The following is a 27,194-nucleotide window of genomic DNA, read 5'->3' as shown; positions in this document are numbered from 1 at the left end:
CATAACAGAATTACTATACACTGTCCACTGTCTTTGAATGCCTTGTCCTTTTGTTCTTTCACTGCTCAGGTCTTGCCAAACCCTAAACCTGGTTGCCCCAACCATATTCTTTCTCTGCTCTTACTTGCTGCGTGTTCAATAACACTGAACAAAGTCACCCATCTATGCAAAATGGGTCCACCACAAATTTATAAGATATAATCTCAAATGGGTCCTCATTATTTAATGGCAATCTTTTTTATTCCCTGATTATTCCTCTTTTACACTCTAGCAAGCAGAAATTCCAAAATTTCTCCTTTCCTCAAGCCTTCTACCTTGCCCCTTTTTCACACCTTTTTAGTAGAAAAACTTGCTTCACATTTTATTAAGACACAATCCATCACAAATTCTCCCTTCTCTCTTAGTGTACAACTCAAAACTCCTTTAAGTTGTCTTCTTTTCTCTTGCTCTATGCCTCCCCTTTACCCTATACCCTCCCATTTGCTCTGGGCACATACCCCTTTGATTATCACTGTTCACTCACATATTCAGTCTCTTCCTAACTTACTGGGGTTGTTCTTGCTGCCTGTAAATAAGCTCAACATTTTAAAAAAGTTGTATTTGTCATTATGAACTTGACAAATATGAATGTTCCAATACAAAAACAGAAATAGTACTGCATATGAAATCAAGAATATCCCATATGACATCAAAATATTTTAAATTTAATATGGTGCCCGATTTGCTCTTTTCTGCGTATTTTTTAGTAATACATTGATATTCCTTGTCTTTCTTCACCTTTTGCATTACTACTATGATCACCCAGCCCCATTCTCAGTCATACCCTACCCTCAAATAAAACATCTCATTTATAACAAATAAGTATAATCAAGCAAAAGAAATCCATATTGGACATGTCTAAAAATATACATCTCATTCTGTCTGTCTTGTCCATCCCTCTGCCAATAGATGGGAAACATGATTTCTCATCACATTTCTGGAGTCATGAGTGGTCACTGAATTAATCAGAGTTCTTAAGTCTTTCAAAATTGTTTTACTCTACAATAATACAGTCACTGTACAAACTATTCTAGTCTCATTCATCTCACTTCATGCAGTTCATATAAATCTTCCCAGGTTTCTCTGAATATGTATCTTTTGTCATTCCTTAGAGTGCAATAGTATTCCATTTTATTCATATACCATAATTCATTTAGCCATTCCCTAACTGTGGGCATTACTTTTTGTTTTCAGCTTTTTGCTTTAACACAAAGTGTTGCTATAAATATTTTTATAAATAAGGGTCCTTTTCTGCTTTCTCTTGTCCCTTTGGAATATATTTTTACATGACTAGTAGTTGTACTGCTGGGTTAATGGGTACGCAAAAATTTAGTGACTTTTTAGGTATAATTTTAAATTGCTTTCCAGAATGGGTGGACCAATTCACAGCTCCGCCAAAAGTTCACTGGTCCATCTGGCCTCCCACAGACTTATTGTTAAAAACAAAACAAAACAAAACACCTCACTTGATCCTTCTACTCACTCATGTTATTATACTTTTTTACAGCCATACTGCTAGAAGGCTACTTATACTTCTTGCTGTCACTTCATCTTCCATTTATTTTTCAGTGCCTAAAAAGCTGGTTTTCAACTACACAACTAATATGAATCTGCTCTCCCCAAGGTTATCAACAATCTTTTACCTGCTAAATGTGATGGCCTTTTCTCATTCCTCATACTTCTTGGCTTCTCTGTACCTTATAGCATTGTTGAGTTACTACTTCTGGATATTTTCTCCTGATTCTGTGACACTATTCACTACTAGTTCTCTAACCAGTAGACCACTTCTCAGTCTGCTTTTATATGGACTTACACGTAAAACTAAGTGTCCTAAAAGAGCTATCCTGGGCCTTTTTCTCTCATTATACCTTCTTACAGTGATCTCATCAGATCCAATGGGTTACTATCTCTATGCAAATTAAATACATTAGATACAGATCTACAGCCCTAATCTCTGTCCTGAGCTCCAATCCTACATCAATAATAACTTCACTAAATATTTCTATCTGGAAGTCCCATAAGCACCTCAAACTCAACATGTCCAAAGCAGAACTCATTATCTCTTCCTTTAAACTTGCCTTTCTTCTAAACTTTCCTATTTCCTTCTAGGGCACCAATGTAGTTATAGTCATTCTGATGTATAGCCTAAGTTGATGCTTGTTTTTTCAATCTCCTTCATCCCCTATTTTCTTTTTTTGTTTGGGTTTTTTTGGGTAGGGCAATGGGGGTTAAGTGACTCGTCCAGGGTCACACAGCTAGTAAGTGTCAAGTGTCTGAGGCCGCATTTGAACTCAGGTCCTCCTGAATCCAGGGTCAGTGCTTTATCCACTGCGCCACCTAGCCACCCCCTCATCCCCTATTTTCAATCAGCTGCCAAGTCTTGTCAATGCTACTTTCACATCTTTCATATCTACCCCTTTCTCTCTACTCATTTCCTAGTTCAGGCCTTGAAAACATCTAGTCACTGCAAAAGCCTCTCAAGTGGTTCTTCCCCAGCTAAATATCTCCGTTTTCTTCAAAAGATTCTCATCTGAATTTGAGTCTCTTTACTATCCTAGTTGCCCTCCTTTAGAGACTCTCTAGGCTATTAATGTCCTGCCCAAACTAGGGCAACCCAAAATGAATAAAACATTTGAGATGTACAAGGAAAAGTCTAGTGGAATTATCACCTCCTTCATTAACACTCCTTAACACAACCTAAAACTGCATCAGCCTTCTTGGATGCCTCATCATACTGCTGGTTCAAACAGAACTCGTAATCCACTGAAACCCCCTGTATCTTTTTCAGACAAATTATCGTCTCATCATGTTTGTTCTATCTTATGTGTATGGGGTTGATTTTTTTAACCCAAGTACAAGACCCTCAACAAATAACTTAACCTCACTGGACCTCAGTTCCTTCTCCTCCTAAAATAAGGAGATTGGCTAGAAGGCTATGAGAAGCCTTCTAGCACCAGGTCTAAAACTATATGTATATATGTATATGTACACACACACACACACACACACATATATCTCCCAACATGTTTTACATATATCATTATATTATATTAATATATAAATATATATTCCTATTAAATTTTATTTTTGGCTTCAGATCAATGTTCTATTTTGTCTTTTCCTCCTTTTTTTTTTTTTTTGCTTTTAGTGACTCATAGCTTTTGAGTTGCAATATTCCATCCATGAGGTACCAAATAAATTGCAAGATGAGCTAATGGGACCAAAATGAGTTGCAGTGCACCTGAGAAAGTTCCCTTCCTTTTAACACCTGCTACATTTAAAAAAAAAAGTATCAGTGAATAAAGGTTGAGAGGGTTGTTTGTTTGTGTATCTGTGACCTTCTCATCCATGTCAGATCAACATATCAACATACAGCTTACAATATTTGCCTATGGGTATGTAGGATATGTAGTGGGTAGTGATAATAGGAGTGGCAGAACCACACACCTAGCTTCCACCTCAGTGTCATGGTCTTGTCGTCTCCATTAAATAAATGTAGGCAACAACTCAAGGTTGTTGTTCTGACCTTTAACAACACAAATCAGAAAAGAGAGTCAAATCCACAATATTGTTCTAAATTTTTAAAAAGCTATCAAATGCAGTTTAGGTAATTATCTAAAAACTGGTGCTGGGTACCTGGTGATGATCATCATATAATTATAAAGACAGAAATATATACTGATGGATTAAGTCATGTGATAATAGGGCATATTTACACTGGGTAACATGAATAACAACAAATCAATTTGTCATTTAAGGGATTTGTCAACTAAAGAATTTTCCCCCCAAATGAAAAATTTTCTTAATTTTTATCACTATGTTTTTAGTGCTTTTTAGCAGCCTAATAAATAAGAAATAATGCCTTTTATATTCTACATGGTGAAGACCGTTTTTTCCTCTCTAAATGCAGCTAACACTTATAGAGTCTATGGTCCTATGTTACCTAATTATTTATGATCAAACTAAAGCTTTTATTAAGAAATATCTACATGCCTAACTCTTGTTGCTGTTTATAAACATCTTTTAAAAAACTACGTTTTCAGTTGTCTATTTCAATTTGTCATGAATATGGTTGAGATTGTCAACTCCTTTCTGTATGTAGTCAGCTCAGTGAAGCTGGGCTTGATCATTGCCATTTCAGTGCTCTCCACTATCCCCAAGGTAAGATCTGTCCCCATATTCATTGCATATATAAAATGGTCCTGGCTTATACATTATTTAACTAGAAATCCATTTTGAATATGCTTGAGAGAAACCAAATCCAACTGGCCATATGAAACATTAGAATTGCTTTTGCTCATCCCAAAGTGAATTTGGAACAAATTCAAAAATAATGTAACAACAATTTTACCAAGAGGCATTATAAGATGGAACTCTAAACATTAAGACAACTCATTTTGCTTCTAGAAGTAATATATTTCTATTAGGGCTTGTATGTTTATTTAGTTTAAGGATCAACAAGGAAGAGGAACCAAATATGAGCTCTCATCTCTACCACCCTCCTAGCTGAGAGCATTATAAGAATACATATAATTTAACAGCAAGAAATAACAGAAATCAGAAATATTAAATTACATGCAATTTTCCATAGTCCAAACATGTTGAATTAAAGTAGCTTTCAGGATCAAATTTTAAAATTTATGCCATTTCTATTCTTATTATAAAGAAGCAGCTATTCAATTTTAAACAAATTCTAGATAAAGAGTAAGAATAACAAAATGAAAAGTGGAAACAAAGGGTCCATATGAATTTTAAAATACTTAATGGGAGATACACACACACACACACACACACACACACACACATATATAAAGGATGGGATAAAATCATAATATATCCAGAGGTCTTAGGCTTTAGTGGCCTATTTTAGCAAATCTCAAGGAAGGATGTAAGCCAAATACAGCCAGTTTTCTTAATCTTACAGGAATCATAGTTCATTTCTTGGAGTACCACCAAGAAGTGTTCCCTCCAAGAGGATGTTCTGATCTGTTATTGTTATCTAAGCAGACCATCGGTGCTAGCATCTCCCCAAGAAAGCAAAGATGTTTGTGTATCTTATGTCAGTGAATAAAAGTAGGCAACCAGTGCTCACTGATGCACTTGTAATTTCCTTTAAATGTCACAGGATCCAAGAATAGGGTTAATCCAATAGTTTGATTTCCTCACTGACAAAATGTGATGAAAACATTTCCTAAATGTAATCATTAGTAGTTTGAATTAAAATCATTGTCTAGGTCATAGGAAAAATAAATTTACTGCAGTGTTCAGATAGTCACTGTACATATCAATATCTATATGTATGTATAATATACACACACATAGTTGATTGAATAAACTCTGTCAAGAGTTAGAATAGGAGATTACAAAGAGGCTACAGTAATTATAGAATGAGGTGATCCATTATGTAAGAAGCAGACACATAAGTGAAATATTCTGATCTGTTTATGGGTTACAAATTATATTCTAAATTCAAATCACAATAATCAGTTTTGGGAGGCAACTAGATGGCACAGTGGATAAAGCACCAGCCCTGGATTCAGAAGGACCTGAGTTCAGACACTTGACACTTACTAGCTGTGTGATCCTGGGCAAGCCACTTACCCCTCATTGCCCTGCCCATCCCCCCCCCCAAATAATCAGTTTTAGCTTCAGGTAAAAATCTTAAAGAACAGAATGACATAATCCTCTTCCCTATGCAGCTTAACACTAGAAAGAAGTAACTATCATGAACTCATAATTATATTTTATTTCAATGGATCCATAATGAAATTAATATGCGTACTCTTTCCAAAGAGGCAGCTGGATGGCTCAGTGGATAGAGTGCTGGGCCTGAAGTCAGGAAGAATGAGTTCAAATCCTGCCTCAGGATTATTAGCTATGTGACCCTGAGCAAGTCATTTAACCTGTTTGCCTTAATCTACTGGAGAAGGAAATGTCAAACCACTACAGTATCTTTGTCAAGAAAACTCCATGGATAGCATTGGTATGCTATGGTTGGTTCATGGGTCACCGAGAGTCAGACATGACTAACTGACTGAACAACTCTATTCAAAAAGGCATATTGCAATCCATCTGTGCCTTCTTGTCCTATGTGCCTATTGTCCGTTAAATCGTCTATAGCTATATCAATTAACATGGAAACCTTCCTTTAGATCTTATGACATTACATGTATACTAACATCTAGGCTGTTTATCTGTTATAAATTGCTCTTACTACATGACCAGATGATCTTTGACTATAAGTGTGTATATGAATATATATATGTGTGTGTATGTATATATGTGTGTTACTATATATCCTTTGATGATATCTCTCACAGTGTTGCTGATATACAAATCAATGCTGATTCTCAGCCATAGAGCATCACTGGAAGAATACTGGTATTAAAATGATAGGCTTTGTTCTAGACTCATATAATCTCAAATTTGGAAGGGATTTAAGAACCTATCTAATCCACCACACAAGTGAATAGGAATTCACACTATAACATAGCCAACTAACATGTCTTAGCTTAAAGCCTTCTAGTAAGGAGAAATCCCATGACTTCTAGAAGCAGTCCATTCTGCTCGCCGATGTCTCTAATTGTTAGGAAATATTTTCTTGTATCAAGCCTAATTTTTTTAATATGAGGTTAACTAGGGGATGATGAATTTATTGGGAAGTGACTCTTTAGGACCTTAATTGTATTTCCCTATGAAATGCTGTGGATATAACTGACTCATTTTTAACTCAGTGTGGATGGATTGAGAATTAATTTCTTGAATAGGACTATGGAGGGAAAAATGTTTGGGGAAGGGCCACTACTATGTTGGCACAACAAAAAAGCAGGTCAGTTGAAATCAGTCTTTTGCTTTATCTTCATTTTTTTGGGAAAAAGTAGATCTAAGGGAACTATGTAGAACTAAGTAGAACTATGAATTGAACTGGGTAGTTTATTGGCTCCTTTATGTGTTTCTGTATTTTTGGAGGGGTACGTTTTTAAAAAGTGCCCTGTACCTGATATTATTACTTTGGATGGTAATCAATTTATTCATGTGTCAAGACCCAGATGACCTAGAGTTAACTTATATTCTGAGATTTCCTAGAGGCAACATTGGGTTGAGAGTGAAATGATTCAAAGAAAGATTGATTTGAAGGGAAGCTCCCAAGACCAAATTTTGTCCATCTAAGCCTAGTACTTGGGATATTGGGCCATGTATTACATGATTCCCCCACTACTTATAATTCTGCCCTCTGGGGCAGAACAAATTTATTTCCATTTCCACATGGAAACCATTCAAATATAGCTTTTGTCGCTATAAATTTTTTCATATAAATCTTCCCACATTTGTATTTTGTATTCTTCATTTTTTCATTTTCATAATTTCTTATAGTGAAATAATTTTTCATTACATTCATGTACTACAATTTATTTAGACATTTCTCAATCAGCAGACATATAGTTTGTTTTCAGGTTTTCTTCTATTATAAATAATGCTACGATGTTTCTTGTACCTATTGTTACCTTCTTGTCATGCGTAGTACCCTATTCCTTAGGGTGTAAATCTAAAATAAGACCATAGGGTCAAAAAGTATGAATATTTTAAACTTATTGTATAATTCCATATTGCTTTTCAAAATGGGTTTTCTCATATACCCACTACCACAAAATGTTATCTTTTACCATCTTGGTCAGTTGAATGGGTGTAAGATGCTACCTCAGAGTTGTTTCAACTTACATTTCTCTAACTGTTCTAATGTTCTAATAATAACAATAGATAGCATTTTATGGTGTTTTGAGGTTTACGTTGTGTTTTACATTTATTATCTCGTTTGAAAGTTGAGTAAGACTTGCCTAGAGTTACACAACTGGTCAGTGTCTGAAGCAGGATTCCAACTCAGGTCTCCCTGACTCCAAATTCTAAGCTCTACTAAAACATCTTGTTGTCTATTATTAATTATCATTATTAGTAATACTAATAATAATTACAATTGCATTTTGGATCAATTTTTGTCCTAAATTATAGACCTTTTAAAACAATTACTAATTCATCCTAATGTCCTATTAGTTTTATTTATAATATTAAGTGGTTGATCATTTATGTTTCTTCTTTTTGAGAACTGTTTCTTTATATTTGTTGACCACTGATTTACTGAAAAATAGTTTTTATTCTTATAAATTTGTAGCAATTCCATATAGATTTTTTCATATGATTCTTTTTCCCTGAGATTTTTAATACAAAATGGTTTCTTCCTGTCTATATTTCTTATTATTTTGGAAGCAATGTTTTTTATTGCACAAAAATTATTTATGAAATCTTTTATATTTTCTTCTATGCTGAAATGGTTTAGAAGTATTCTGCCAGGGAAATTAATAAAGCAAATATCGACTGAAGAAAAAAAACAACATTGGCTGCCTGAGGTGCTTTTCAAGATGGCAAACTCAAGCTGAAAAGAACAAGTTGAGTTCAAAGAAATCTTTGCACTGGCAGGCAATCATACCCTGTTATCCCTCCATGATCACACCAAAACAGATTCCCAGAGCATAGCCATAGCAAATTGTTTTCTTGCTGACATCTCTAAAAAGAAAAAAGGCTGGAGTAAATGTTCCATGGAGACGATTTCAGCACTGCTCAAGGAGCACACTTGTTCAGGGTCAGAGGGTCAAAGACTATGCTAGGAGCCAAAGTCCACATGACTCCATGCAGCTATATTCTTGAAAGTAATACATAATTTCTAATCTCCCTCTCTTCTTTCTTCTTTTCCAGTACAGGTACAACACAGAGTTCATCTATCTATATTCTTTGCCCAAGATATATAGATATATACTGATAGGCTAGCTTAACAGGATTCCCCTACTTACACAGATACTCATAGCCTGGACAATAGACATTTTTCCTGTGTAAAATGTTAGGCAAAACTCTTTTGAGTGGTTATTGATTTCATTCAGAATGCTTTTCATGATATTCTAAGCTCAATGAAATCAGTGTATCAACCACAAATAGCAACTGGAGGGTTGTGACTTCAGAGAGAATGCCTCTTCCATTTGGATTCTGTGATGGACATCCTCCATAACATAGGCAAATACTTTTGGTGAATTTCCATCTTCCTGTTTTATGCTTCACTTGAAAGGGATAATCAGAGGGTTGCCAAACAAAATTAATTATTTTTGTTGTTTTATTTATCACGAATTTTGATATTTTAATATGTACACAAGAGACACCTTTTTAGAGGAGAACATTTAAGGGTACATTTTGCTGTAATGAGTCATTATTCTTATGATCAGGACAGAACAAAAGCAGTGCTATCTTTTACTTTCTGTCCCTTTGAATCAACTATGGAACCATAAAAGTGAGGCCTGCTGTATTTTGTATAAGCTTTTCTATAGCTTCTCATATTTTTATCAAGGGTATCTTTGAGGCATCTGTAGATCAATCTCATAAAGATTTTATATAGATGAGAAAGTAAGCATAATCTAATTGTTATGTTATGAATTAACTATGAAATAATTATCTCTTTCCCAAAATTAAACTGTAAAGAACACAGGTTAGAATGGCTCGTTAAGGGTCTCTTTACTAGTCATCATCTTGATCAACATTATAGATGCATATTTAATGTTTTACCAAAATTCATATGTAGCATAAAATAGAAGGAAAAAATTAAGCTACAAAGAATTTAAATTCTCAAAATATTATGAACTCAGTAATTTGGATTATTAATAACCAATATTTGTAATTCAATTACTTTTCTAACCAGCTTGTGTCCCAAATTATATGCATTCTAAGATAGTTACTAATTCAGATTTTTGTCTCACTACTTTACCTATAGAATTAAAATTTCTCCAAGAAATGAAGCCCCACTGTTTTATTTCATTTGTGTTATGATGAGTCAGCCTCTGGGGTTCATTTGTGTTCTTCAGTTTCAGTATGCTACAAAGAGTTATAATATTGCTTTGTGCTCTAAAGGATGTTGTATGGAACTGCTAGGTTTTTAGATATTTATAAAATCTTTTGAAATCATATGTCAAATGATACTAATGATACAAGAAACTTGTGATAGAATGTTGAATCTACATAACAGAACTAAAAAACCCACTAAACTTCCCAAGATATCTGATATACCAGACTTGAGTCAAAGAATAAACTTTTTTTCTGTTTCCCTACCAACATCTGCTATCTCTAAGAATAATCACAAGAACTTTGCACAAAAGAATTTTTCAAACAATACATCTTATAATATAGGGGCTAATCAACTTTTAAGTTAATAATAGCTGGATAAGTTGAACAGGACAGTTAGACAAGTGCTAGGAGAGTAGGATAAACATTTATATATGCCATTTTTGCACAAAATGTCTATCAGTATTTATTAGTTGGTAGATCTCAGCAACATTGTAAAGAAAATTGTTTTAAAAATCTTTTAGATAACTTGAGTAGAGGTGAGAGATATTACTATCATTGTGTAAAAACTGAGGCATAAGGAATTACTAAAGGATGAGCTGGAGCAATAATTAATGTACTTTAGTAATTAGGTATACTGAGGCTGTGTCTACAAACCTGAGTGGCGTTTAAGAATATTAGTAGGATAATTCAAATAAAAACTACATTTGTTTCCATTACTTGAATATTTTTGATCAAATGTTTCTCAAGCCTGAATTATCTGGACAACTACCCTAACACTTCACTGTGATAAATATTGTTAATGCTGAATGTCCTGAGGTTATTTTTCTAATCTCTAATCAGGGAGAGGGAAGTAGAGAGAATCATGGCAATCTAATATTCCTTTTATGATGTACCTTTTCCAAACACTTGCATAATGTCCAATATTTCAATCTAAAATGGATGAGAAAACAAACCTGTATCTGTCTACTTGCAATGATAAATTTCATCCACTATCCATTATTAGGATATCTCAATTGCTGCTTTTAAAATGGGCCATGATCATTTATGGTTCCTAATTTCCAATCTCTTTAATAATGTTAATATACTGTCCTGAAAAAAAAAGGAAAATTAAAACAATTTCTGGCTACTATTCAACGTGTTTAAAAGCTTCAGCAACGAGAAGCAGCTTCAGATTTGACCTTAAAGTTTTCAGGAGATCCCAACCAAATTAAATTGAAATGGGGCCCATCTTTTCTTCAGCAAATTGTAGTTACATCACTGACCATTTTTCAGATAGTAAAACCCTCTTTTCAGTGTCACTCCAGACGGCACCATTCTGTCCTAAAATGGAACAGACTGTGTCATCTCTGCAGCTTGTCATATTAACTACAACTTAACTGTCACATTAAGCAAAAAAAAAATTTTGATGGAGAATAAGAAGTTATGTATTAATAAAGGTTTCAGTTTCAGCAATAAACAAAGGAAGCTATAGTAGAGACATACTGGGTGTCTGGCACTTACTAACTCTATTGAAAAGCATCTTCTACTTTGCAAAATTAATAGTCAATTTCCACATGTCCTTTTATTACTCTGAAGTTAATTTTGCAAGATGACTGGAGAGGAAAGAGAGAATACATAATTGTATATACTACATATATGTGTATACAGACAGATCATTTGTGCTGTGAATCCATGGAATGAAACTACATGTGTCTACACAAACACACACATGTAATATGTATACATGAATGTGTATGTGTGTACGTGTACACACATATAGTTCTATTCCATGGACATATGGCTCAGAAGAACAATGAGCTAAATTCTTTTTTAATCAATTTTTTGCTTTTTAATTAATATATTAACCAAAATTTCATTGTCATGGATTTTTCTCCTACTTAAGAATTAGATTATGATATTTTCTCAAGTAGCATTTAAATATTTAAACCTAGTGCATGATGATTATGTTCAGCAGATCCTAACTACTGTGTACATTTCTAAGTAAGGCAATGGACTTGAGCTAAGGAATTGAGTATAGCTGGCTACATACTTACAATGCACTTGAGTACATTTTATAATTCATCAGAAGCATGCTTCTTCATAGTTAAGACAATGGATAATAGCCACATGTTCAAGAAATTACTTAAGGCAGAAGGATCCATGTTTATCTATGTATGTGCTAAGATACTTGTCATATGGATAATGAGGCTGCAATACAGGTTAGAAACAAATAAGAGTGCATAGCTCTATTTCATAGACTAGACTTAAACATTCCTAAGTAGTATTAACTTGGGGAAAAGAATTTTTGTGCCCCGAATTTATTATATTTAACTTCAACTCCTTTTTAACAATATGTCATAACTTTAATTCTTAAAAACAAGTGAAAGATATGTAAAAATAAAGTTTTTAACAAGTTAATAATTAGTAATTATATAGTATATAAAATCAATCCTTACTAGAAGTACCAAGTTACACACACACACACACACACACACACATACCCTACACACTTCTTTTTTGGTGCGTGCAGTTGGTCTATTTGATTCAATATATATTAACAGACAAATTCACCTGGCAAATAGCCAGCTCTAGTGATGGTGTTTAGGGTCATGACTGACAATGTTCATAAATAAATGTCTTGTCAATTAAAATTTAACTTTTGGGTCTAATTTACTATTATTTCAGTTAATTTATCATTTTTCCAGCTTGATCTTATTGAATAAAAATAAAATTGAACGACTGAACAAAAAATTCATTGAATGAAATGATGCAGACCAACCTTTTATTGCACCCACAATATTTTGGTCTAGTCCTTTCCGGTTGTCATTGAGTCCTCTTTTCCTCTTTCCATTGGGCAAGGAGTTTGCCAATGTCTTGTCATCAAAAAATGCACACACCAATTTTCTAAAGAGAAGGCTTCCTGAGCGAGTGTAGTTTGACAATATAGAGTCCAGCTGAGATTTAGGCATAAAAACATCAAAGCCTTCAGCAAGTTGCACTTCTGGCTAACAAAAGAACATAAATATTGTATTAAAAAGTGTATTTATCTCATTGGAATGTTCTATTTGGACATCTGTATATCACAAAACATTGTTATTTATTGAAAGGCCCATAAACTATACATGGCTCAATCCAAACTTCTACATACAAATATTCTAGTTCGATTTGCACAACCATTTATACTGTGGCTCTTTAATTTATGATTTAAAAATTAAATGTTTTAAAAAGCACCTCCACTTTTAATTATTAGAGCTATCTAAAAATGGATTGCTAAGATTATTAAGATTTTCAACTCTATAATTCTATGACACTGAAATAAACATGCTAAAACATATTATAATTGTTTCAAATTTGAATATGTCAAAATATAATTGGGGCTATCCTACCATAACTCTGAAAATATAAATCAATTTACATTTTACAAAGGACAAATTCCAAAATTAAAAAGAAAATGCTTCATTCAAACAGGCTCTTCATTAAAGATTTTACTATAACATATATATTCTGTGCACTTTCAAGTCTAAAAGTCTCTCCTCTGCCCCTTAGACTGTTCCTTGTATTATACTTATTTCTAGCTGTGTTGTATTTTTTTTTTCCGGGGCAATGGGGGTTAAGTGACTTGCCCAGGGTCACACAGCTAGCAAGTGTTAAGTGTCTGAGGCTGAATTCTAACTGAGATACTCCTGAATCCAGGGCCAGTGCTTTAACCACTGTGCCATCTAGCTGCCCCCTAGCTGTGTTGCATTTTAAGATTTTAATTAGATTTTAAGTTCCTTGAAGACAAGGCCTGCATTATTTTTCATCTTTATATCCCCAGAGCCCTAACACAGGTGCAAGGACTTTCACGGGTGCTTAATGAACTATCATTGAGTTGAGGTGAAGTTACACATTGCTTTAATTGTTCTAAATAGAAATGTAAAGAGTCAAGGTTATTCTCTGTTATAGGCCTTGTGACTGGTCAAGGAAAGAAACTCATACAAGATTTATCCCTGCCATCTGACTCCTACCATGTCTGATTTCTGTTGGAGCTCCTAAAATAAAATGTCATGGTCTTTTCAGACAGAAGATCTATGGTCAGAATGTTGTTTCTTACCACATAGGTTGTTCTCTTGTAAGGTAGAGGGCACCTACTTTCTTTTCTAGCTGGAAGAACAAAGCATTATTTTGGAGATGCTCTATCAGATTTAGAAGAAATGACTTACCTGATCCCAAAGTGCCTCAGAAAATTTCATTAGATGTTAGGATTTCTTACCTGAATGAGCATTACCATAACATCACAATTCCAGAGTTGGAAGATTATTTCATCCAAATCACACTTAAAAATGAATCTCTACTACAATATTACTAACAAGTAATATGTTTTCTTCTGTTTGAAGAGCCCCTGGGAACTAGAATCTACTCCCTCTTAAGGAAAACCATTTCACTTTTGGATAGTTGTAATCATTACAGTCTTTTCCCTTTATATCAAACCTAAATTTGCCTCTCTGCAACTTCCACCATTAGTGTAGATTAAGTTGAAACCCTCCTCCAAAACCCTTCAAATAAATTAAGATGGCTACCAAGTTCCTACTAAGGTTTTTTACTAAGCTAAACATTCCTAGCTCCTTTAGCTGATGCTTATAATGCCATGGTCTCTCACTTGTTCACATTCTGGTCTGACTCCAATGCGTTAAAGTTCTGCCTGAAATATGGCACCCATAACTGAACATAAGACTAAAAATGTGGTTAGATCAGGGCAGAGTATATCCAAAGAAGAGAAGACCTGACCAGAAGATGGTGAAGGTGAGAAGAAATGATAGCTAGTTAGAAACAGGAGGTAGAATTTACAAAGAAGAAAGTTTAAGTTTGATATAGGGAAAATCATCCTAACACCTAACTCAAAATGGAAGAAGTAGCCTAAACAGGGAGTGATTTCCCATCACTGGAGGTCCCGAGAGAAAGGCTAAATAACCCCTTGTCTATAATAAAGAAGGTACTAGGTAGCCTTTGAGGTCACTTCTGTGATTACTTATAGTACTCCAATAGTCATCAAAATGCAATAAATAGTCCCACTGCTAGAAGGCAGAACTCCTATGTTGTTCTGGACACTATAATGCTTAATGCCATCTAAGATCACATTAACTTTTTTTGGTTGCCATAATGCACTTTTAATCCACCTGTAGTCTACTAAAACCCCAGATTTTTTTCATGTGATTTGCCATGTAATGATCTCATCCTAAGTGTCAGATCCACATTCACCAACAGCAAGAGATAGATGTAAATAATCTCATTAACCACCCCTCAATACACCCACTTCTTACCTTCCTCACTCAAAAATTAAGTAAATAACTCTAAGTTTCAGCCTAGAGATTTGAGAATCAAGGATGTAGAAGAAAATTATGAAAAATTAAGCCAATTTTGATATTCAAAATTCTTTCATTTAGACAGACACAATTGTATAGTCAGTATTATAAAAAGTAATATATTGCTAACATTAGAATATTCTCATGGAAAACCCCTACTCACATTATAAAGAATATCAAGATTTTGTGGGAAAGGATAGGAATGGGAACCAGACCTGTCTTTCATCAATATGAGGAACTCCTGAATAAAGAAACTTCTACCAATGCAGATTTGCCTAGAGCACCATGAATTTAAGTGACTTGGCTCAGGATTACACAGTGAGTATGTGACAGAAATGGGACCTGAACACATGTCACTTCCACTGCCAGCTCCAAATGGCATTAGGGGTATTATTACTAAACATGACAAAACATAAAATATTTGAAAAAATGGAAAACAGCTGAGAATTGGGTGGTTTATATAGAAGGGGATATTGTGCAAACTTTCTACTTTGGAACTCTGTAAAAACCATTGCTTGATGTGCTTTAAGTGTAATTACTATGTTTTTAATTTTTTCCTTTATTTATTTGCCCCCCCCCCAGTGACATATCTTTGCTTCATTTTATTTTGTTTGTTTGTTTTTTTGTGGGGCAATTGGGGTTAAGTGACTTGACCAGGGTCACACAGCTAGTAAATATCAAGTGTCTGAGGCCAGATTTGAACTCAGGTCCTCCTGAATCCAGGCCCAGCGCTTTATCCACTGCACCACCTAGCTGCCCCCATTTGCTCCATTTTAGAAGTGAAACAAGGAAAAAACATCTGAAAAAAATTCTATCTTCAGAATTTTTTTTCTACAAGAAAAAAAACATCATCCATAAAGTCTTACTTAAAAGTTATATCAGAATATGAAGGTGAACATGGCTTCTCAAAGGCTTGTTGTTTGTCTTTTGTTTTTGAAGATGAACAGTGACATCATGGGGTTTTCTGGCAGGCCCAATAATGCTACAGAGGTTTCAAGTACAATTGTAGCAACAGCTTATATCTATTTTCCAAGGATTAGCTTAGCAAAGTAGGGAGAGGCATGCCTGGCCACTGAGTCATGAATTTTTGGTCCATGGCAATCCACAAAGAAAATTACAAAATGGTCCTCATTCCTCTTCTGCTTCTGTAGTGTTAGAAAGATCATCTCTGAGTCAAGAAGACCCGAGTTCAAATCTAGCCTCAGACATTTGCTGGCTGTGTGACCCTGAGCAAGACACTTAATCTTTTTTGCCTCAGTTTCTTCAACTAGAAAATAGGGCTAATCATTTCACCTACTTCCTAGGGTGGCTATGAGGATTAAATGTAATAATATTTATGAAGTGTTTAGCATAGTGCCTGGCACATACTAGGTACTACATAAAGGCTATGATTATGTATCCCCATTATCATCATCATTACCATCACCATCATCATCTTCTTTAAGTGTTAACTTAGCTATCAGTATTCTAAGTGTAACATTATACCAAAAGAACGGCAGTTCTTGAGCTGAGTTATAAACTATTTGGGTAATTATTTCAAGACAACTGATTTCCTTTGTAATTCTATATATTTTATTTTATGCATTTAATAACATTATTGTAAGAAAGGGTCCACAGACTTCCCTAGACTCCTAGAGGGGTCCATGCCACAAAAGTTAAGAACTCCTCTATTAGAGGAACTGAATAATATCAATCTTGACATTCTCATTAGAAATGAAACCAGAAAACAAAAGAAAGTTACAGCCAAATGGAAGGAATGCCGATAGATTCTCCATAGAGTGGCAAATAAAGGAATTATTATTTATCGATCAAGGGCAAGAAGAAATATCACTAGTTATTTGGTATTCACAATAAGCATTAGCTTATGTGCTTGCTAAAAAGATAAGGAAAGATAAAATTCTATGAAGAAGTCAGTAGAATCCTGCAATTAAGAAATACACGCACACAGCATAATACACAGTAACTTCAATGGAAAGGCAACTATAGGGGAGAAAGCAAAATTTTGGAAAATTTGGCTCAAGAGTAAGAAACAAGAAAGGTCAAAGACTTACAGACTATCCTGAAGCCTACAACCTATATGTCATGAGTAACTTCTTTGAGAAGAGAGTTGGGAAACACTAGACATAGCAAACACAAAGTAATATCACAAAAATGGAATTAATTCTATTTTAACAAATAGAAGAAAAGTGGTTATTGATGTAGGAGTTGCTTCTAAATCAGTAGTCTGTATATGATCAGACTATTTGTTAGAGGAAAAGACAAAAATCAATAACAAATAAGGATTTTAAAAAAGAGAAGATATGTAATGTAATACGGACAAATGCAATCAGACCTATGCAATTAAGTTCTTGATGCTAAAAATGTGAAACAGATAAAAGAATATACTTTGACACAAGCTAAACACCTGTTTCTTAAGGAATTTGAGTTTGCTTGGGTTTTGGTCTGGACCTATGATTTATTAAACGTAGAATACTATCATTGTGGAAACTCCTCTGTAACCTTAAAGATTTGCCATTGGGAAGTTAAATGACTTGTCCATAATCAATAAGTCAACAAGCACCTATTATGTGCTTACTGATTACAGTGTGCTAAGTGCTGGAGGTAAAGAAAGGAAAAAATGAGACTCCCTGATGCCAGGAATTTCACATTTTAATGGGGGAGACAATGTGTAAATAACTATTTAATTGAAGATACATATAGTGTAAATAGAAGGTAATTAAAGAATATTGGTAGTAGAAAGGGGTTCAGGGAACTGGAAAAGGCCTTCTAGAACAGATTGAAGCCGAGTCTTAAAGAAAGCCAGAGAAGCTAGGATGAAGCAGTGAAGAGGGAAAGCACTCCAGGCATAGAGGACATTCAGTACAAAAGCACAGAGTCAAAAGATGGACAACTGTGCTTTAGGAAAATTCACTTTGGCAACTTTGTGGCAGATTAATTGGGAGCAGGTAGAGACTTAAGTCAGGAAGACCAAGTAGAAGACTATTGCAATGGCACAAGTGAGAGGTAGTCAAGGCCTATACTAGGAGGTAACTGTGTGACTAGAGAGAAGGAGAAGCATATGAAAAATGTTGCAAAGAAAGAAACAACAAAATCTGACAAAAGATGACATTGAAATTGTAAGCCTGGGTGACTAGGAGAATGGTGGTGCCCTTGACAGTAATGAGGCAATCTGGAAGGAAGGGAGATTTGGTAGGGAAGATAATGAGTTCAATTTCAGATATATTGAGTTTAAGATGCTCATAGGATATCCAATTTGAAGGAGGAGGGGGGGTACAGTAAAGGTTTTACAAAAATATCATGAACAACTCTTTGTGACCTGTTTGAAGTTTTCTTGGCAAAGATACTGGAGTGATTTGCCATTTCCTTCTTCAGCTCATTTTACAAGTGAAGAAACTGATGCAAACAGGGTTAAGTGACTCCCACAGGCTCAGAGCTACTAAGTGTCTAAGTGTAGATGTCAACTCATGTCTTCCTGACTCCAGGTCTGGCACTCTATACACTGTGCCACCTTAGCTGCCCCTTGACAAAAATACTGGACCTTTAATAACCCAAATCCTCAATCATTGGACCTTATTTATAACAAAAAATGAGCAGGAATATATCAACCTATGCCCCATTTCATGGATAACCAGTGGATATGCTTTATGGCAATGTCTAGAGAGCCATGGAGTCCCTAGAGACTCCTCCTAAAGGTGGTCCCCTTGTGGAATATCTATGAGAGGACATAGACAAAAATTAGACAGTATGAAAAGGCATGAATGAATTGTGATTTGCACTGATGAAAGAAGTATCCACGCTGAGATCACAGATCAATATAAGTATTCACCAACAGGAAAATTTGCCTTTATGGAGGATGTGGCAGAATTTGGCCCATGAAAATTGTCTTTGTATGCTAGCTCAATGGAAACTTTTGACAATTTAAAAAATATGTTTCCTCTCAAGTTAATGAATAAGTGGTAAATGTAAAGACTGAACTAGGGCTAGTTTTAAGCTAAAAATATTTAAATTGATTAAAAAAATATTGTTTAAATGCACCGTGAATTTACAAATCACATGACTATATAGTATTTTAAGAGGTAATGGAAAATATATTTGAAATGCATAATTAAGTAAAAACTGCATTAAGATAATTTTAAAAATAATTAAAATTGGGTTATAAACCTACTGAACAAGAATTGCACCTTTTTAAATAACTTAGACACAGCTAGACATCCTATATACTAGTTAAATGGTACTGCATGGAAGAAAAGGGCAACTTCTTTTACTTTAACTATGCCTTTTCCCTAATAGTAACTTCATTTAAAATGTCATATAGTTCAAAAATTATTTTTTATTTTTAAAAAAATTATTTTACTTTTAAAATCATAAGCATTTCCCCTCTTCTTCCCTCATCTCTCCCACTGGAAAAAAAAAAACAACAAAAAACAAAAAACAAAACCAAAATCCTATAACAAATATGCATAGTCAGGCAAGCAAATTCCCACACTGAACATGTCCAAAAATGTATGTCTAATTCTACATCTGGTGTCCATCACCTCTCTATCAGAAATTGGGTATGACTCATTATTTGTCCTCTGAAATCTTAGTTATTGCACCAGAGTTCATAAGTCTTTCAAAGTTGTCTTTTTTTTTTTTTTTTGGGTGAGGCAATTGGGGTTAAGTGACTTGCCCAGGGTCACACAGCTAGTTAAGTATTAAGTGTCTGAGGCCGGATTTGAACTCAGGTACTCCTGACTCCAGGGCCGGTGCTCTATCCACTGCGCCACCTAGCTGCCCCCAAAGTTGTCTTTATACCATAATTGTTCTGTATAAATTGTTCTCCTGATCTGCTCACTTCATTCTGAATCAGTTCATAAAATTTTTTGGAAATCAAGAATTATAAGGAAACACTATGTTCTTTTATTGTCAAATTTGATAGACTTTACTACATTGTTTTTGTTTATTAAACAGAATATGTAGCTCAGTTTTATATTCAGTTTGATATTTATATTAACTTCAACTAAAGTCCTACTCTAATTTTTAATCATGGCATGGAGATAATATTCGGATTCACAAAGGCCATTCTAGTGGTGCACATACTTTAATTGGTTCTATCAAACTGGAAAGATGTTGAATGTGGGTCCAGTAATAGAATGTCTGAAGGTCAATCTAAGTTAAGTTCAGAGAGGCTGAATCAGGCTTGCCTACCAGGTGATGAATTTTGGGCTAGAGATAACAATTCCATATTGCAATAGTTGCAGGAAGTGCCCACATGATGAAATAAGGGAATTTTTCAAGTGGCAAAGTATTAACTTGTCAGCAGAATGCAAACAAAACTAGTTGTCTGTTTCATGATAATCATGGTGCTAGAAGGACAGTAAAGAGTCTGTAGTTCATCCTTTGTTACTCCAATAATCTAATAAGCCAATGAATCTAAGATCTCTTTCATGTGTGTAATCTTTACAGAGAAGCCGCTAACAATTCATCCACATCTTCCCATCTTGTATGACTTGTTATCTTATAAGTTTGCCATGTGGGGAAAGAAGTCCATGAAATATGCTAGAAGTCTTCTCCAAATTCTCTTGACAACCACAATGACCACATGGACTGTCCATCGGTTATCTCACCACATGACGAACCCATCTTCCTTTTTTACTCATATATTTCTTTATGACATACTTTACACAGCTTCTCCTTCATAATTCCTACTTCGTAATGTATTGCACATCTTGATCACACAGACTATGCATCTCTCCTGGGTGCTCTTATTCACCATGAATTTTTGGATTATTCTCAACTTTAGTTCTTTGGAGGCTATTGTTCAATGACTCATTGGCACATAACATAATCGGAAGACTACAGGCCTTAAAAAGACAGTCCTCTGTTTAACAAAATTGTTTAGGATCATTAAAAAATTTTTACAATTTCCTAAAGTCAAAACAGTGCCTTCTTCTTCTATTCAATTCTGATCTCAATTTATTGTCCATTTGCAGGGTGCTATGCAAGACATACTTATTGCAGGAAGAAATCTTTAGGTTGTCCATGTCCTTGCATATCACTGTCTAAATATAAGCATTTTTTTATCTACTCAGATTTTCTTCCTGTGTTGAACTCTTTCTTTGGGCTAGTTGAACTTTAGTTAGGTTGAACTCTTTCTTTACAGTGATTATTCATCTCAGACTTCAACACCTTGACACACTGCAACAATTTGACACTATAAGCAATCAAGTATCTATTAAGTACCTACAATGTGCTAAGCAGTGGAGTGATGAAGAGAAAAATAAGACAGTTCCTGACCTCAAGGAGCTTATATTCTAACAGGGGAGACAAAATGTATATTCAGAACAAATACAAATTTAATGAAAGATAGTTGTGAGGAGGACATTAGCAACCAATAGTATTTGTGGGAAAAGAAGACTAGATAGAAGGTGGTATTTGGCCTGAGATCTGAAGGAAATCAGTGATTCCAATAAGCAGAGATAGAGAAGGATACTAGGAATGGGGGACAACAAATGTAAAGGGAAGGAGAGGTGAGATGGACGACTTTGTGAAGAACAAGAAAGGCGGTATTATGGGACTACAAAGTATATAAAGGAGAAATAACATGAAAGAAGAATGGAAACACAAGAAAAGGCCAGATTGTAAAGAGCTTTAAATGCCAGAGGAATTTATATGTAATCAGAGAGATAATAGGGAGCCACTGGAGTTGAATGAATATGTGTGTGACATGGTGAAACACACACTTTAAGAAAATTACTTTGGTGTTTAGTGGAGTATGAATTGCAATGAGGAAAGACTTGAGGTTTAGAAACCAAAAAGGGGAGGCAAAGCCAAGATGGCGGAGGAAAGACATTAAGCTCACAGAGCTCCTGATACAATAACGCCAAAAATAGCAATAAAAGAACCCTTGGGGCAGAAAAACACACAAAAATACAGGCTGAGAGTTTTCTCCAGCTATAGATAGATTTCAGGGGGCCGTGCTGGGCCATGAATAAAGCCTAACCCCACAATCGGGCCGACACACCAGACACCGGCCAGAGGAATTTGCCCCAGTGCCTCTGAATCGGCTGCAGCACCGGCGTCTTCTGGAACCGAGCGGTTGGACTGAACGGCTGGCCTGGGGGGGGGGGGGAGGGATGTAAGTGCAGGGGTACCTGTGGATTGAGGAGAAGGATTCAACTGGGGTGGGGGAGGGGAGCAGGGGAGCAGTCTCATCAGAAGCTGAGAACCACACCACAGAAAGCTTGTTTGGTTGGTTTCTTAGTAAACAGGCCTGAGGTTATCTCTGGATTTGAGAACAGGCCAGGTGAGAATAAAGTCTGCCCCTCCCACCGCAAAACACCTGGGACCCTCTGAAGCTGAGAATAGGAGTGGAGCCGAAAAGCAGCCCCCCACCCCCACTCCCACACCCCAGTGGAGAGTTTAAAATCAAATGAAAGCAAGGCCAGGCAGGCTGAGAAGAAGCCCAACCATCCCCAGGGCCATGTTGTAGCTTGAACAGTGTGTACTGGAAGCAGCGCCACCTTTTAAGAAGAAGTTAAAAGGCAAGAAATAGTAAGCCAGGATGAGCAGGCAGAGAAAGCAGAAGACCATCAAAAACTTCTTTGGGGGTAAGGTAGACCACAATACAACCTCAGAAGAAGAAGAAGATAATAACAGGGTCAAAGCTCCAACATCCAAAGCTTCCAAGAAAAATATGAACTGGTCTCAGGCCATGGAAGCTCTCAAAAGGGACTTTGAAGAGAAAGTAGGCAAAATAGAAAGAAGATGTAGAGAAAAGGAGGAAAGAATGGAAAGGGAAATGAGAGCAATGCAAGAGAGTCATGAGAAAAAAGTCAACAGTTTGAAAAGCCAAATGGAAACGGAGATTAAAAGACTGTCTCATGAAAATAACTGCCTAAGAATTAGGATTGAACAAATGGAAGCTAGTGACTTTATGAGAAATCAAGACACAGTAAAGCAAATCCAATTGAATGAAAAAATAGAGGGCAGTGTGTAATATCTCCTTGGAAAAACAGCTGACCTAGAAAATAAATCTAGGAGAGATAATTTGAAAATCATTAGACTACCTGAAAACCATGACCAAAACAAAAGCTTAGAACACCATCCTCCAAGAGATTGTGAGGGAAAATTGCCCTGATGTTCTAGAAGCAGAAGCTAAAATAGAAATTGAAAGAATCCACTGATCACCTCCTGAAAGAGATCCCAAAAGGAAAACATCCAGGAATATTATAGCCAAATTCCAGAACTCCCAGGTCAAGGAGAAAAAACTGCAAGCAGCTAGAAAAAAGGAATTCAAATACTGTGGAGCTCCAATAAGGATAAAGCAAGATCTAGCAGCTTCTACATTAAAGGACCGAAGGGCATGGAATATGGATATTCCACAGGGCAAAGGAACTGGGACTTCAGCCAAAAATCACCTACCCAGCAAAACTGAGTATAATTTTTCAGAGGCAAAAATGGGATTTCAATGAGAAATAGGTCTTTCAAGCATTTGTGATGAAAAGACCTGAATAGAAAATTTGACTTTCAAATACAAGATCCTGGAGAAGCACAAAAAGGTAAACAGGAAAAAGACTTCATGAGGGATATTAAAAGATCAAACTGTTTACATTCCTACATGGGAAGATAATACTTTGAAAACATAAGAACTATCTCAGTAAGAAATTCAGGGGCAGCTGGGTGGTGCAGTAGATGGAGTGCAGGCCTTGGACTCAGGAGAACCTGGGTTCAGGGGTGACCTTGGACACTTGACAATTGATGGCTGTGTGATCCTGGGCAAGTCGCTTGGCCCCAGTTGCCTCACCAAAAAACAAAACAAAACAAAACAAAAATTCTTCACAAGAAATTCACAGAAGATAGGGCTGAACTGAATATGAAGGGATGATATCTGTAAAGCATTTGTTTTGTTCTTTGTAGGGCAGATGGGGAGGGGTGTCTTATGTCTGGGGCTGGATTTGGGCTTGGGGGGGCCTCCTGGGTCCAGGGCTGGTGCTTTGTCCACTGTGCCACCTAGCTAATCCATGATGACATCATTAAAATAGGGTTGAGGTGTAGGAGGAATAAACGGGGAGGGAGAAGGGGAGAGATGGTCTGGGGAGAGGTATTTCACATGAAGGAAACAAGAAGAAAGCTTATGGAGGAGAATAGAAGAGGGGGAAGGAGTGAGTGAACCTTAATATCATCAGAATTGGCTCAAAGAAGGACTAACATACATACTCAAGTAGGTATAGTAATATACTTTTGCCCTGGGGGGAGGGAGGGAGAAAAAGGGGGGGAGAGAAGGGAAGGAGGAAAGGGCAGATTAAGGGAGAGAGCAGTAAAAAGCAAAACACTTTCAAGGAAGATGAAGATGTTCTGCATGACTGCACCAGTATGACATATTGAATTGCTTGAACTCATAGGGAGGGTTGAGGAGAGAGGGAGGAAGAAAAACTTAGAACACAGAATTAGCTCAGGGATCCTGATCTCATTGGAGTGGGCTCATGGAGGGAATAGCTTTCATACCCAGTTGGGAAGAGCAATCTATTTAACCCTGCAGGAAAATAGGGAGGGGAAGAGGACAAGGAAGGAAGGGTGAAAAAAGGGAGTGCAGAGCAAGGGAGAGGATAGTCAGAATTAAGGCACCTTTGAGGAGGAATAGGTAAAAAGAAGATAGAGTAAATGTCATGGGAAGGGAGTGGGATGGAGGGAAATAGTTATGATGATTGATTATAATGGCAAAACGTATGGTACCTACTTTGCTGGGCTTTTGTGAAGAAGATTCTCTGTCAAGCTTAAGGTTGATATAGAGGTTGTGATGAACAGGATGCTATCAGGAAAACCTGGAGAGACCTACATGAGCCATTCCTCAAATGATGATCAGCTGCTTAATTTCTAGTTCTTTGCCACTAAGAAGACAGCCATTATAAATAGTCTTGTACATTTCAGTTCTTTTTCTCTTTCTTTGATCCCTTTAGAGTATGAACCTATTAGTTATATTGCTGGGTCAAAGGGTATTATGTACAATTCGGTAATATTCAAGTGTAGTTCTAAATAGCTTCCCAAATGGCTAGACCAGTTCACAATACCTCTTTTCCTACAGTTCCTCTAGATTTTGCCATATTCTCTTTTTGTCAACTTTCTAAATCTGATGGGTATGAGGTGGAACCAGAGTTGCTTTAATTTGCATTTCTCCAATTAATACTGATTTGGAGCATTTTCCCTATAGCTAGTATAACTTATATTTCTTCTTCTGAAAACTTTGTATCCTTTAACCATTTACTAAAAGGAAAATGATAGTTGTTTTTATAAGTTTGAATTACCTTCCTATATGGCTTAGAAAATAGACCGTTATTAGAAGAAATTGTTGCAAAGAATTTCCCCTAGTTACATGCTTTCTCCTATTTTTCAATATATTTTTCAGCAACTTCGCCTATTTTCATCTTTGCATCAAAGTACATGCACTTGGACAGGTCTTATCAAGTTCCTGTAATTTGTCTAGACTGCCATCCTTTGGAAAAGAAGTTGACAAGTAGCAATTATTTTCACAAGGCTCTTATTGTAAATGTTAATCATAAGCATTTCAATATGAGTTAACTATCCCATGAAATGATGTATCTCTTTGTTTTTGAATACATGATAAAACTATCTTTGCCAGTTTAATTGTCTCTCCAAGGAGAAACTGCATCCCATTCTCCCATTTAGATACAATTTCCTTTTGTCTTCTGGATTCATTTAGAGAAATTATTAAGATTGACATGATTTAGTTTCTCCAGTAAGACATATACTAGCTAGTCATTAGACAAGAATTTCACATTTAGAATACTAAAAATAAAGTTAACATTTATAAATGAAAAACTATTAGCAACCACTATCTCCTTTTCCTTTGCTTGGCCAGTCAAGTCAGTAAGCATTTACTAAGAAATTATGGGGGCGGCTAGGTGGCGCAATGGATCAAGCACTGGCCCTGGATTCAGGAGTACCCGAGTTCAAATCCAGCCTCAGACACTTGACACTTACTAGCTGTGTGACCCTGGGCAAGTCACTTAACCCCCATTGCCCTACAAAAAAGAAAGAAAGAAAGAAAGAAAGAAAGAAAGAAAGAAAGAAAGAAAGAAAGAAAGAAAGAAAGAAAGAAAGAAAGAAAGAAAGAAAGAAAGAAAGAAAGAAAGAAAGAAAGAAAGAAAGAAAGAAAGACAAAGAAAGAAAGAAAGAAAGACAAAGAAAGAAAGAAAGAAAGACAAAGAAAGAAAGAAAGAAAGACAAAGAAAGAAAGAAAGAAAGACAAAGAAAGAAAGAAAGAAAGACAAAGAAAGAAAGAAAGAAAGACAAAGAAAGAAATTATGTGCCAGGTGTTGTGCAAATCACTAGCAATACAAAGAAAGATAAAAGCAGTCCCTGCCCTGAAGAAGTTCCCATTCTAATGAGAAAGATAAACATGAAAATAACTAGATACATACAAGAGATTATACTGAGTAGAGTGAAGGTAAGCTCAGAGGCATAATTATAGGCACTAGCAGCTGGGGAGTGGAGGGACTGAAGACACTTAAAGAAGTTTGGATTTGAGCTGAGTCTTGAAGCCAAGGAAATAAAGAGGAAGAGGCAAGGAAGGAGAACGTTCTACTGTCATAACAGAAGTACAAGAAAAACACACAAAACTGAAGGTTACTTCTTATTTTTCTTTGTTTTATGTGTCTCTATGGCCAAAAGATTCATTAACCAATGGTCAGTTTACTGGTGATAAAGCTCTCTAGACTTAGCTCTAAACTCTTCCATGGGAAGCAGATATAGTCTGTTGTTAGGATTGTGCTCAGAACCTGTCCAGGATGGTAAACTCTACCACAGCTTCTGAGAACCCATACTCTCTAATACACCATGAGAAACCTAGGAGCTGTCTTGAGGTTCTGGAATAGTATGTGTAGAGGTAATACTCTTGATAAAGAACTTAAAAGTTACTTTATTTCTGCTGAGCATCCCAGAGTATAGAATGACTTC

The 27,194-nt window shown here is 35.8% G+C and overlaps 1 protein-coding gene across 4 annotated transcripts in view; it reads right to left on the bottom strand.

Moving 5' to 3' along the window:
* Positions 1–27,194, bottom strand: part of BEND7 (BEN domain containing 7) — a 138,536-nt gene that overhangs the window by 40,427 nt on the left and 70,915 nt on the right. For all 4 annotated transcript variants that reach the window (XM_043965190.1, XM_043965191.1, XM_043965193.1 and 1 more), the window contains one exon: positions 12,677–12,902. In XM_043965190.1, coding sequence (XP_043821125.1) covers positions 12,677–12,902 — 226 coding nt within the window. The remainder of the gene's footprint in view (positions 1–12,676; positions 12,903–27,194) is intronic.

The sequence above is a fragment of the Dromiciops gliroides genome, chromosome 5 (assembly GCF_019393635.1).
Source record: "Dromiciops gliroides isolate mDroGli1 chromosome 5, mDroGli1.pri, whole genome shotgun sequence".
Lineage (NCBI taxonomy): Eukaryota > Metazoa > Chordata > Mammalia > Microbiotheria > Microbiotheriidae > Dromiciops > Dromiciops gliroides.
The sequence above is the reverse complement of the archived record's forward strand: the minus strand, read 5'-3'. Positions and strand labels throughout refer to the sequence as shown.